Source organism: Manis javanica, chromosome 9 (assembly GCF_040802235.1).
Source record: "Manis javanica isolate MJ-LG chromosome 9, MJ_LKY, whole genome shotgun sequence".
Classification (NCBI taxonomy): domain Eukaryota; kingdom Metazoa; phylum Chordata; class Mammalia; order Pholidota; family Manidae; genus Manis; species Manis javanica.
In genome coordinates this window covers 67,688,264-67,701,543 of record NC_133164.1, presented here as the reverse complement: position 1 = coordinate 67,701,543, position 13,280 = coordinate 67,688,264, and the positions used below count along the sequence as shown (strand labels likewise).

Sequence of the window (13,280 nt, the reverse complement as noted above, 5' to 3'; positions counted from 1 at the left end):
GGGGTGCATCTGTCTTTCTCAAACTTGATTGCTGTGTTCTTAGGGTAAATTCCTTCGAGTGGAATTCCTGGGTCAAATGGTAAGTCTGTTTTGAGCATTTTGATGAACCTCCATACTGCTTTCCACAATGGTTGAACTAATTTACATTCCCACCAGTAGTGTAGGAGGGTTCCCCTTTCTCCACAGCCTCGCCAACATTTGTTGTTGTTTGTCTTTTGGATGGTAGCCACCCTTACTGGTGTGAGATGATATCTCATTGTGGTTTTAATTTGCATTTCTCTGATGACAAGCAGTGTGGAGCATCTTTTCATGTGTCTGTTGGCCATCTGAATTTCTTCTTTAGAGAACTGTCTATTCAGCTCCTCTGCCCATTTTTTAATTGGATGATTTGCTTTTTGTTTGTTGAGCTGTGTGAGCTCTTTATATATTTTGGATGTCAACCCTTTATTAGATCTGTCATTTTCAAATATATTCTCCCATACTGTAGGGTTCCTTTTTGTTCTATTGATGGTGTCTTGCTGTACAGAAGCTTTTCAGCTTAATATAGTCCCACTTGTTCATTTTTGCTGTTGTTTTCTTGCCCCGGGGAGATATATTCAAGAAGAGGTCACTCATGTTTATGTCCAAGAGATTTTTGCCTATGTTTTTTTCTAAGAGTTTTATGGTTTCATGACTTACATTCGGGTCTTTGATCCATTTGGAATTTACTTTTGTGTATGGGGTTAGACAATAGTCCAGTTTCATTCTCCTACATGTAGCTGTCCAGTTTTGCCAGCACCATCTGTTGAAGAGACTGTCATTTTGCCATTGTATGTCCATGGCTCCTTTATCAAATATTAATAGACCATATATGTTTGGGTTAATTTCTGGAGTCTCTAATCTGTTCCACTGGTCTGTGGCTCTGTTCTTGTGCCACTACCAAATTGTCTTGATTACTGTGGCTTTGTAGTAGAGCTTGAAGTTGGGGAGTGAGATCCCCCAACTTTATTCTTCTTTCTCAGGATTGCTTTGGCTATTCGGGGTCTTTGGTGTTTCCATATGAATTTTGAACTATTTGTTCTGGTTCATTGAAGAATGCTGTTGGCATTTTGGTAGGGATTGATTCAAATCTGTATATTGCTTTTGGCAGGATGGCCATTTTGACTATATTAATTCTTCCTACCAAGAGCATGGGATGAGTTTCCATTCGTTAGTGTCCCCTTTAATTTCTGTTAAGAGTGTCTTACAGTTTGCAGGGTATAGGTCTTTCACTTCCTTGGTTAGGTTTATTCCTAGGTATTTTATTCTTTTTGATGCTATTGTGAATGGAATTGTCTTCCTGATTTCTCTTTCTATTGGTTCATTGTTAGTGTATAGGAAAGCCACAGATTACTGTGTGTTAATTTTGTATCCTGCAACTTTGCTGTATTCCGATTTCAGTTCTAGTAGTTTTGGAGTGTAGTCTTTAGGGTTTTTTATGTACAATATCATGTCATCTGCAAACAGTGACAGTTTAACTTCTTCTTTACCAATCTGGATTCCTTGTATTTCTTTGTTTTGTCTGATTGCCATGGCTAGGACCTCCAGTACTGTGTTAAATAACAGTGGGGAGAGTGGGCATCCCTGTCTTGTTCCCAATCTCAGAGGAAAAGCTTTCAGTTTCTCGCTGTTAAGTATGATGTTTGGCTGTGGGTGTGTCATATATGGCATTGATTATGTTGAGGTACTTCCCCTCTATGCCCGTTTTGTTGAGAGTTTTTATCATGTGGTTTTTGTCTTTCTTTTTGTTGATGTGGTGGATGATATTGATGGATTTTTGAATGTTGTACCATCCTTGCATCCCTGGGATGAATCCCACTTGGTCATGGTGTATGATCCTTTTGATATACTTTTGAATTCGGTTTGCTAATATTTTATTAAGTATTTGTGCATCTACATTCATCAGGGATATTGGTCTGTAATTTTCTTTTTTGTTGGGGTCTTTGCCTGGTTTTGGTATTAGGGTGATGTTGGCTTCATAGAATGAGTTCGGGAGTATTCCCTCCTCCTCTATTTTTTGGAAAACTTAAGGAGAATGGGTATTATGTCTTCTCTGTGTGTGTGATAAAATTCCGAGGTAAATCCGTCCGGTCCTGGGGTTTTGTTCTTGGGTAGTTTTTTGATGACCGTTTCAATTACTTTGCTCGTAATTGATTTATTTAACTTTTGTGTTTCTTCCTTGGTCAGTCTTGGCAGGTTGTATTTTTCTAGGAAGTTGTCCATTTCTTCTAGGTTTTGCAGCTTGTTGGCATATAGGTTTTCATAGTAGTGTTTAATAATTCTTTGTATTTCTGTGGAGTCTGTTGTGATTATTCCGTTCTCATTTCTGATGCTGTTGATTTGTGTTGATTCTCTTTTTCTCTTAATAAGTTTGGCTAGAGGCTTATCTATTTTGTTTATATTCTCAAAGAACCAGCTCTTGGTTTCGTTGATTTTTGCTATTGTTTTATTCTTCTGAATTTTGTTTATTTCTTCTCTGATCTTTATTATGTCCCTCCTTCTGCTGACTTTAGGCCTCATTTATTCTTCTTTTTCCAGTTTTGATAATTGTGATGTTAGACTATTCATTTGGGATTGTTCTTCCTTCTTCAAGTGTGCCTGGATCGCTGTATACTTTCCTCTTAAGACTGCTTTTGCTGCATCCCACAGAAGTTGGGGCTTTGTGTTGTTGTTGTCATTTGTTTCCATATATTCCTTGATCTCTATTTTGATTTGTTCATTGATCCGTTGATTATTTAGAAGCATGTTGTTAAGCCTCCATGTGTTTGTGAGCCTTTTTGTGTTCTTTGTAGAATTTATTTCTAGTTTTATACCTTTGTGGTCTGAAAAATTGGTTGGTAGAATTTCAATTTTTTGGAATTTACTGAAGCTCTTTTTGTGAGCTAGTATGTGGTCTGTTCTGGAGAATGTTCCATGTGCACTTGAGAAGAATGTATATCCTGTTGTTTTTGGATGTAGAGTTCTATAGATGTCTATTAGGTCCATCTGTTCTAGTGTGTTGTTCAGTGCCTATGTGTCCTTACTTATTTTCTGCCTGGTGGATCTATCCTTTGGGGTGAGTGGTGTGTTGAAGTCTCCTAAAATGAATGCATTGCAGTCTATTTCCCTCTTTAGTTCTGTTAGTATTTGTTTCACATATGCTGTTGCTCCTGTGTTTGGTGCATATATATTTAGAATGGTTATATCCTCTTGTTGGACTGAGCCCATTATCATTATGTAGTGTCCTCCTTCATCTCTTGTTACTTTCTTTGTTTTGAAGTCTATTTTGTCTGATATTAGTACTGCAACCCCTGCTTTCTTCTCACTGTTGTTTGCCTGAAATATCTTTTTCCATCCCTTGACTTTAAGTCTGTGCATGTCTTTGGGTTTGACGTGAGTCTCTTGTAAGCAGCATATGAATGGGTCTTGCTTTTTATCCATTCTATTACTCTGTGTCTTTTGATTGGTGCATTAAGTCCATTTACACTTAGGGTGACTATTGAGATATATGTACTTATTGCCATTGCAGGCTTTAGATTCATGGTTACCAAAGGTTCAAGGTTAGCCTCTTTAGTATCTTACTGCCTAACTTAGCTCGCTTATTGAGCTGTTATATACATTGTCTGGAGATTCTTTTCTTGTCTCCCTTCTTATTCCTCCTCCTCCATTCTTCATATGTTGTGTGTTTTGTTCTGTGCTCTTTTTAGGGGTGCTCCCATCTGGAGCAGTCCCTGTAAGATGCCCTGTAGATTTTGTGGGAAGCAAATTCCCTCAGCTTTTGCTTGTTTGGGAATTGTTTAATCCCGCCATTATATTTAAATGATAGTCGTGCTGGATACAGTATCCTTGGTTCAAGGCCCTTCTGTTTCATTGCATTAAATATATCATGCCATTCTCTTCTGGCTTGTAGGGTTTCTGTCCAGAAGTCTGATGTTAGCCTGATGGGTTTTCCTTTATAGGTGACCTTTTTCTCTCTAGCTGCCTTAAAAACTCTTTCCTTGTCCTTGATCCTTGCCATTTTAATTATTATGTGTCTTGGTGTTGTCCTCCTTGGATCCTTTCTGTTGGGAGTTCTGTGTATTTCCGTTGTTTGTTTGATTATTTCCTCCCCCAGTTTGGGGAAGTTTTCAGCAATTATTTCTTCAAAGAGACTTTCTATCCCTTTTCCACTCTCTTCTTCTTCTGGTACCCCTATAATGCAGATATTGTTCCTTTGGATTGGTCACATAGTTCTCTTAGTATTGTTTCATTCCTGGAGATCCTTTTATCTCTCTCTATGTCAGCTTCTATATGTTCTTGTTCTCTGGTTTCTATTCCTTCAATGGCCTCTTGCATCTTATCCATTCTGCTTATAAATCCTTCCAGGGTTTGTTTCACTTCTGTGATCTCCTTCCTGACATCTGTGATCTCCCTCCGGACTTCATCCCATTGCTCTTGCATTTTTCTCTGCATCTCCCTCAGCATGTTCATGATTTTTTTTTGAATTCTTTTTCTGGAAGACTGGTTAGGTCTGTCTCCTTCTCAGGTGTTGACTGTGTGAACTTTGTCTGCCTGTAGTTTTGCCTTTTCATGGTGATAGAGATAGTTTGCAGAGCTGGTACGAGTGACAGCTGGAAGAGCTTTCCTCCTTGTTGGTTTGTGGCCTTCCTCTCCTGGGAGAATAGCGACTTCTAGTGGCTTATGCTGGGCAGCTGTGCGCAGACAGGGCTGCTGCTTCCTGCCTGGCTGCTATGGAGTTTATCTCCACTATGCAGTGGGCCTGACCTGGCTCGGGCTGCTGCTCCAAAATGGTGGAGCCTCGTTGCAGGGTGAGCGGCCGGGATGCTGTTTATCTCTGTAAGGGGCCTCTGTGTTCCCTGCTGCCCAGGGGGTTAGAGTGCCCAGAGATCCCCAGACTCCCTACCTCTGGGCTAAGTGTCCTTTCCTGCCCCTTTAAGACTTCCAGAAAGCACTCTCCAAACCAAAACAACACCACCACCACCACAACAAAATAATTAAATAAATAATTGAACAAAAAAAAGAAAGAAAAAACGCACTATTTTCTTTGTCCTGAGGCGCCAGTTTCAGGCACCTGCTCACTGGTCTTGCTTCTCTTTTTCCCTAGTATTGGGGTCCCTGTCCCTTTAAGACTTCCAAAAAGCACTCGCCACAAAAAAAAAAATGGCCGCTCCCATTTATTTTGTCCTCCGGTGCCACCCTCAGGCACCCGCTCACCGGTCCTGCTGCCCTGTTTCCCTAGTATCCAGGGCCCCACGCATGCACTGTGTCTGCGCTCTGTTCTGGATGACTGGGGCTGTGTGTTCAGCAGTCCTGGGCTCCTTCTCCCTCCCTGCTGACTCCTGTCCTCCCGCTGGGAGCTGGGGGGAGGGGCGCTCAGGTTCTGCCGGGCCGGGGCTTGTATCTTACCCCCTTCGCGAGGCGCTGGGTTCTCGCAGGTGTGGATGTGATCTGGACGTTGTCCTGTGTCCTCTGGTCTCTATTTTAGGAAGAGTTGTCTTTGTTATATTTTCATAGATACATGTGGTTTTGGGAGGAGATTTCTGCTGCTCTACTCATGCTGCCATCTTGGCTCCACCTTTAAAATACCAGTTTTAATTGATTCTACCAGGTTCAAATCTTCCTTGTACCATAGCAGTTAAACATGCTTGAGTTACTATGCTAAATGTTCAAGTGATTTTCAAGTGCAGTACTTCTCAGATAACATATTATTATGGTTAGAGCTTGCTTTTTGGCTTCTAAGCCCCATATCTAATTATCTGACCTTGGCATGTTTTTTCACTTAAAAATAAGGAAAGTTGAACCAGTTTATGTTTGAGTTTGAACTGTTTAACTTAACAGGCTTTAAATTTATGTTTATCTTGCTTTTGATGTTGCCAGTTCTGGACTATTCTTTCATGCCATAGTTGTTTTTTGTTTCTGTTTTAATTTTACTGCTATAGATGTAGTTCTCCTTGAAAGGAGTATTTTAGCAGAAGGCCTTTTATTCTATATAACAACATCTGGTATTTCGTTGATTAAATAAAAAAGTTTGTAAATTGAGTTAAGAAAAAACAATAGATCCAAACCCTAAATATTTTACCTTAATCGAAAACTTACAAATGTACATTTATTCATATTTTGGGGGGACTGCATTTAGGTTAGAGGCCTTTTCTGTGAGTTTTTTGTACTGGTATGGGTTTACTAATGAGTTGTGTTTCATGCATCCAACCACATCCATAAGTTGCCATTTACAGTTTCCAGTTTTGGTTTCTTTAGAGAGAGACTCTAAATACAACTTTCAGGTAGTCTTAAGTACAGTGTAAGTCCTGATTTTATTCACAGGTGGAAGGATACTCTTAGGACAGATGGAAACACTTTACATAACACTTAATTTGTTGAAACAAGTTTGAAAACAAATTGGGATTCTTGAAAAGGAGAAAATGGGCATAGTGGGCAGCAGCAATCCACCATAGACATATTTTCTAAGACACTAGAGAAGTCAGTTAACGAGCAGGCTTAGTATGATGAAAGGCAGTTAAGATAATTTGTATTGTATTTGGATGATCAATGGTAGTCATTGATACTAGTAAAACCAATTCATAGACTATTCCTATTCCAACATTTTATGTCAGAAGTGTTCTACAGAACTTGAAGTGTTTAAGGGAGTATGCAAAGAAGTTAATCTACAGTGTCTGCTGAAGTAATCTCTTCCAATATGTACTTATCAAAATGAATGAGGAAGAAAATTATTGAAGCTCATTGAGAAAAAATAAGAATCCAGGGGTTGTGTTTATACTGCCATGTGTATAGTGGACACAAGCACACAGCATGAGCTCTCTCCACTTACTGGGAATTGTGGATTAGAAATACTTTTTTCTTAAGCTCTATTGGAGAAAGTGGTTTCACTTGAAAACTTTCTTCATTTATTTGCTTTTTTTTTTTTTTTTTTTGTTAGTAATCATTTTGATACAGAAAAGCAGAGATCAGGCTCCTTCACGCATCCCCCACTAGGTTGTGTTGCACCATTTACACAAATTTATTCAGCCTAACTTGGGTACGAGATGTTTGATTTGCATCCAGTCATGTGCTGTTATGGATAAAACCACAGTGATGACCTAACACGGCTCATCTTGTCCTCCCACAGGTGGACCTTTAGGTGAATCAGTGGGAGTGAGGTTCTTGGATCTTGGTCCTTTTTGACATTTAAATTTGAAGGTGTCACAAACATCCACTGTTGAAAAGGACTTTTAGCAACTATGCATTTCAAAGTAAAGGCTACATGCACTGCTGCTCCTTAAAGGAGAATGCTGTATACTTAGTAAAACTTTTATTCTGAGGATACGTTGCACAGTACCCCAACACGTGGCGTAGCTCTGGCCTCCTGCATCTGTCACTATCCCGTTTGGCCAGTGCAGCAGTCCTCTGCATGGTGGCCAAGTGTCTGTATTTTAGTGTGTCCCTAAATTTTAGTGTGTACTTGATTCCATCTAGTCATGCAGCTGTTTTTTTGTTTGTTTGTTTGTTTTTATTTTGGTATCATTAATCTACAGTTACATGAGGAACATTGTGTTTACTAGGCTCGCCCTTCACCAAGCCCCCCAACAAACCCCATTTCAGTCACTGTCCATCAGCGTAGTAAGATGCTGTAGAATCACTACTTGTCTTCTCTGTTTATGCAGCTGTTTTTGACACACCATCTCAAAGTTGATATTCCCACACAAATTTTAGCTTATTTGAAACTGTTTATTTGAAACTGGCTAATCAGTACATAATCAGTGTCTTCAGTATGATAGTATGCCAGCCTTATTCTTTCATATCTTTTTAATCTATGTTTTGGAATTCTACATTAATTTATTTTCTCATATCTATTGTTAAAGCTTCTGATGTTCATAAATTTTATCTAATTCCTTAAGACTATGGCCATAATTAAGTTCTGTTCAGTTGATTAAGAAACAGGTATTTCCACTGGGCTTTCATAACTCCTTTGGGACATTTTTCCTATACTGTTACTTTTATATTCCTTGTAGACACTGTCAGTGTAGTTCTTACATGCCTACTCTGGGATCTTTTCAATGCAAATGGCCTAGTAGATGATTTCGTGAGCTCATATTGCTGCTGCTTTAGTGTAGGCCCACAATCCCTTACCTGAAATCCTGTGGCCAGGTGTATGTCAGAAGTCTTTTTTTTTTTCTTTTCATAGAAATTGTGTGTGTGTGCTTCTGTCTGAGGTGTTGTGTAATTCCTGTTGGGTCTGTACAGCATCTTGTAATCAAGTACACCACTATTGCTTTAGTGAGCCCTGTGAGGGTCACACTCCATGGGAAAAGCTATGAAAATCCTCTGTTAGTCAAGTCAGGTTGTGCCCTTGTGTGCATCACTAAAAGCTTTTTGGATTTTAAAATTTATGGATTATGGAATTATGGATCTATATGTTCTCTTTTAAGACCTGTAGTGTGTCTTTTCATCTAAATGATGTATAAATAAATAGTTGAGCTACTTCTCATGTTGACGTTGATAAGGATTTTTAAGTAATTATTTAATTAATATAGCCATGTTAGATTACTTGTACCATCTCTTGCCCCTAATCTGCACCTTTGTGAGAGTTTTGCTGATGCCTGTTTGTGACTGACGTTTTACCTGTAACTTGTAACTCTGAAACCCACTACTGAGTGATACTGTCTCTTTTCATTGTCTTTTCTAAAATAGAGCTGTTAAGTCACCACATATCCTGGGAGATATCAAGGGTAATTAATAGAATACTCATAAACCTTTAGTAAGGAAATACAGTCTCTTAAAGTGTTTTTTGTTAGAGCTATGGAATTTGTCACAGACAATATAATAATATTTTTTCCCTCCAATGCAGGTGTTCTTTATACATTTTCCTACAGGGCTCCTCTGTGGAGAAATCCGAAAAGCATATGTGGAATTTGTCAATGTCAGCAAATGCCCTCTTACCGAATTGAAGGTTGTTTCTAAACGTCCAGAATTCTTTACTTTTGGTGGTAACACAGCTGTTCTAACACCGCTCAGTCCCTCAGCCTCTGAAAACTGCAGTGCCTACAAGACTGTGGTGACAGATTCCACCTCTGTGTGTGCAGCCCTCCTCTCCTCAGCTTCCTCTGTTGACTTTGGCGTTAGCACAGGGAGTCTGCCCGAGGTGGCTCCTGTCCCCCTTCCTGACGCCATTCTTATGCCTGGAGCTTCAGTTCAGCTACCAATGTGGTTACGCGGCCCAGATGAAGAAGGGGTCCATGAAATTAACTTTTTGTTTTACTATGAAAGTGTTAAAAAGCAGCCTAAGATACGGTGAGTATTTTAAAACATTGTGATTTAATCTCTGATTAATGTATGTGCACTAATTCAGGTAAACATTTGATATTTAACATCATTGCTTATAAAGAAATTACCCTCTTCCAAATTATGCATGTTTATATCTGAGGTTTTATCTAATAGAACTAGAAGTTCTAAGTAGCCAAAAGTGGAAAAAATTAAGCTACATTCATCTTTTTCAGTGGCTTCTATCTGTAAACTTCATGATTCTTTGATACAACTAAGTACTCTAGTCAGACTCTCATCACTTAATAATGAAATTCACAGGTACTGTTTGTCCAGGCTGCCTATAGTCCTTTCCTCTTTTGCCCTTTCCTGCCTCCTAAGAAGTGAGGAAAAATGTTGCAAAACAGATAATTAGGGTGGTGCTGCAGTGGGGATAACTGAAGAAATCAAACCCAGCTGGAATTCACAAGAACATGTGGTCTATGTGTTACACAACAGAGTATTTTATTTGTGATAATACCATTGTCATTTTTACAGTATCAAGTAGGAATAATTGTGCCACATGTTTATTTAATGGGATATTCAAGTATCTTGTAAAATTTACTGTGAGAACAAATGATACAGTATTTTTAAGCATGGCTACATTTGAGGTCCTCAGTAAATGTTAATTCTTAAGAAAGTGATAGTGCTCTGACCAGGACACCCAGGGAAGGCTTTGTGGAATGTGGTAGTGGGGAAATGAGCTTCCAACGAAAGCAAGGATTTCAGAATTTGGATATCCAGGGGCATAGGCCAGAAAATAGAGAGCAGTCCAGGGAGAAGCCATACGTGTTAGTAAAATACTTACAAGCTAGGAAATATGACTTGAATGTAGTTAGTGTGGATGTAGTTTAAAAGCTTTATTTGGAATTAGAGAATTGTAACACAGGGAGAGGTTCTTAGGTTAGGTCAGCAATTTTCTATTTCTTCAGTCACAGAATATTAAGACATACTGCAGTCATTTGTACCAGCCGATCTTTGAATGTACGAGCCAGTGTCTGCAGAAGTAATTCTTTTGAAGATGAGGAGGGCAGAGGAGGCAGTATGCTTGTCTTTGTGGATGTGGAGAATACCAATACTGTAAGTTGGTTTAAAACTAAATTTTGTTTTTAATTATATTTCAGATGTTTCCTTTGTTTTTGTAATGAATTATTTTTGTTCATGAGACTGCATAAGCTAGAAATTTAGGAATGTTCATCTAGAATGGAGTGTGAAAACATTGTAATTCTCCATTTGCTTTGTAATTTTAAGGCTTTTTTCAAATAGAAGATTTGGTGGCATTGATATGGCACATGTTCATATGATCTGCAGCCCCATGTCCCAGAAATTCAACTCAAAAGAGATCTTCTAACGTGCTTTCTAGTCCCACCATTGAGAGTCTATTGATGTAATTAAATTTACGAAGTTCTGTTAGGGTTTTCTTTCAATATTAACTTGATGATAATCCTTCATTTACACATTTCTGACAGTGTCATTTCCTTTATATAAAGCATTTGAAACATTTTACCAGTCCTGTTTATGTACTGTAGATATAAAATGAATATTCTTGAGGAAGGTAATGTGATCTCATGATTAAAATAGAACCTTAGCTTCAGATTGATTCAGTTCATATACTTGAAATGTTACTTATTAATTCTGTAATGTCCTTTGCTTTTTGTTTCATCAATTTGTAAGGTCACCTTTTTAGGATATTTAGGGCTAATGTGCTAATACTTTGGTGATCTTCAAAAATAATCAGTATTTGTATGAATAAGAAAATTTTAATAATTTCAAATTTGTTCTTATTCAGGAGAATAAAAATCACATACAATTTAAGTAACTTTATGTGCATGCTGCCTTATGAGTTTTTTGCCTTGATGGGAATGACATATCTCAGAAAGATAAGAAAAAGAAAATGATATAGTTTTGATTCAAATTGACAAGAAATCATTTTTGATCTACTGAATACTACCAGTAACTTGTTATGATAGATTCTAATAACTGAATACCTTTCAGTATTTAAAATTTGCCACTGGGAGGACCACATCTTGGATAAAAGGTGGACTTACCTGTTTTAAGAGGTTTAAAGAGGAATTTAAATAACTTGAAGATTCTGAAACATATATTATTTCAAAATAAAAATTTTATCCTGAGTGATACTGACTTTGATAGCACTGTCCTAATACTGTTTTCGTTAGAATATCCTGTGTTAGTGCTCCAAAGTCCTTAATAACTCTTAACTTCTTTTTGATAGAGTGAAGCGGGTGTAAAGGAATTCCATATAGTCCAAGTATCAAGTAGTAGCAAACACTGGAAGTTACAGAAATCTGTAAATCTCTCTGAAAACAAAGGTTTGTGCTTTTTTATTTCTTCACAGTAAATTCTGACATCTTCGTTGTTTGATTATTTTTTCTTTCAGATGAGTGCCATATCACAAAATTATTAGTGCCTCTCTCATACTTTTAAGTATTCAGTTGTGCTTTCATTAGTTTATGTGACTATAAATCAAATTACCTATCTTGATCCATCTTTCCCATCTTATTATTCCCTTTCACATTTTTCTATTTGCATTTCATTTTTATTCAGTTGTAAAATCAGTGTCTGAGTATATAATCACTGTCAAAGTTTCACAGTACAGAAAAAGGACGGGGATGAGGAAGTTTCTCTTTGTTTGCTCTGCCTTTGGTGGGCTGTTGCTCCTCTGTATGACCATACCTCTGTTCTGACTGTCTTTTCCATGTATTTCCATACCTCTGTAACATTCAAACAAAAGGGTATACATTCTTGTGATACATACTGACAAAATTGATTTGCAGAATATTCTATCATTTGTCATCCTGCCAGTGATAGGAGTGTGCCTAGTGCTCATAAGAGTGAAGTGATGCTGGCAGAACATTTGGTCTTTCTGGAAAAGAATTGTACAACATATTTCAAAAGATGGAAGTTTAAACCCTTATTTAGCCTCATGGTAATCTTTATTTTTGGAATTTGTACAAAGCCATTAATTTAAAATATGGTGAAATCCATATATTCAGAGCAGTTTATTGCAAGATTATGTTTAATAGTGTGGCTCCGTATAAACCAAGCCATAATCCAGAGTATTTTGTAGTCATTCAAATATATTAGCATTTTAAAAGTGTCTGCAATAGTGGGAAAAATGCATCATGTGTGTTTTATAAAACTCTCCTCATATAGCAAAGTATGTGCATATAACAATATCAGTGTAAATCATGCCTATGAAAAAATATTGAAAGGAAATGAAGAAATGATAAGAGTGGTGGGATTATGGGCTCCCTGGCCCCCAAGTTCTTATCTTTCAAACTTCTTGTTTATCTGTCTCTATAAATACTATATGTACTTGGGAGCATGTGTTTCAAGAAAAATGAATTTTATCCTCTTTAAGAGCTGAATGACATTCACTTCATTGAGATGAAATCAAAGACTTTTTTCATTAAATATTATTTGTAATTATGAATTATTTTCCCATTGACTAAGGAAGTCTGATGAGCATTAAACTGTACCATGTCATAAAACCGAGAAAGATCTTTGAGTTCTTTTCTTCCTAGATGCCAAACTTGCCAGTAGGGAGAAGGGAAAGTTTTGCTTCAAGGCAACACGATGTAAGGAAAAAGAAGGTAAATTCACTTTACTTTCACACTTTTTCAATGGCATTTTCTGTTTTCTGCCAGTGACGTGATCTGTTTGTTTCTTCTGTTTTTAGTTGCTGCACAGTCCTCAGAAAAACACACCTTTGCAGATGTCACCTTAGGAAACGAGCAGGTATGCGGTGAGCAGGGTAGCACTGCTTTCAAAGCTCAGTCCTGGGAGGTCTGACCATTCTGGAAAAACTATTGCTTTAGTAACCCCCGATTCTTTGGTAAATGGACATGTCAACTCTGTTGGGTTTTGCAACTTGCCTTCATGCCCCAAAACACCAAAAATGCTATATGGACAATCCCATTTTAGTTACTTAAAATTTCCTTTGAGAGTATCACATGAAATAAATAAAA

At 37.7% G+C, this 13,280-nt stretch overlaps 1 protein-coding gene across 6 annotated transcripts in view; it reads left to right on the top strand.

Moving 5' to 3' along the window:
- Positions 1-13,280, top strand: part of TRAPPC8 (trafficking protein particle complex subunit 8) — a 99,574-nt gene that overhangs the window by 74,242 nt on the left and 12,052 nt on the right. For all 6 annotated transcript variants that reach the window (XM_037004739.2, XM_037004735.2, XM_037004734.2 and 3 more), the window contains 5 exons: positions 8,840-9,282; positions 10,224-10,371; positions 11,525-11,621; positions 12,837-12,905; positions 12,992-13,050. In XM_037004739.2, coding sequence (XP_036860634.2) covers positions 8,840-9,282; positions 10,224-10,371; positions 11,525-11,621; positions 12,837-12,905; positions 12,992-13,050 — 816 coding nt within the window. The remainder of the gene's footprint in view (positions 1-8,839; positions 9,283-10,223; positions 10,372-11,524; positions 11,622-12,836; positions 12,906-12,991; positions 13,051-13,280) is intronic.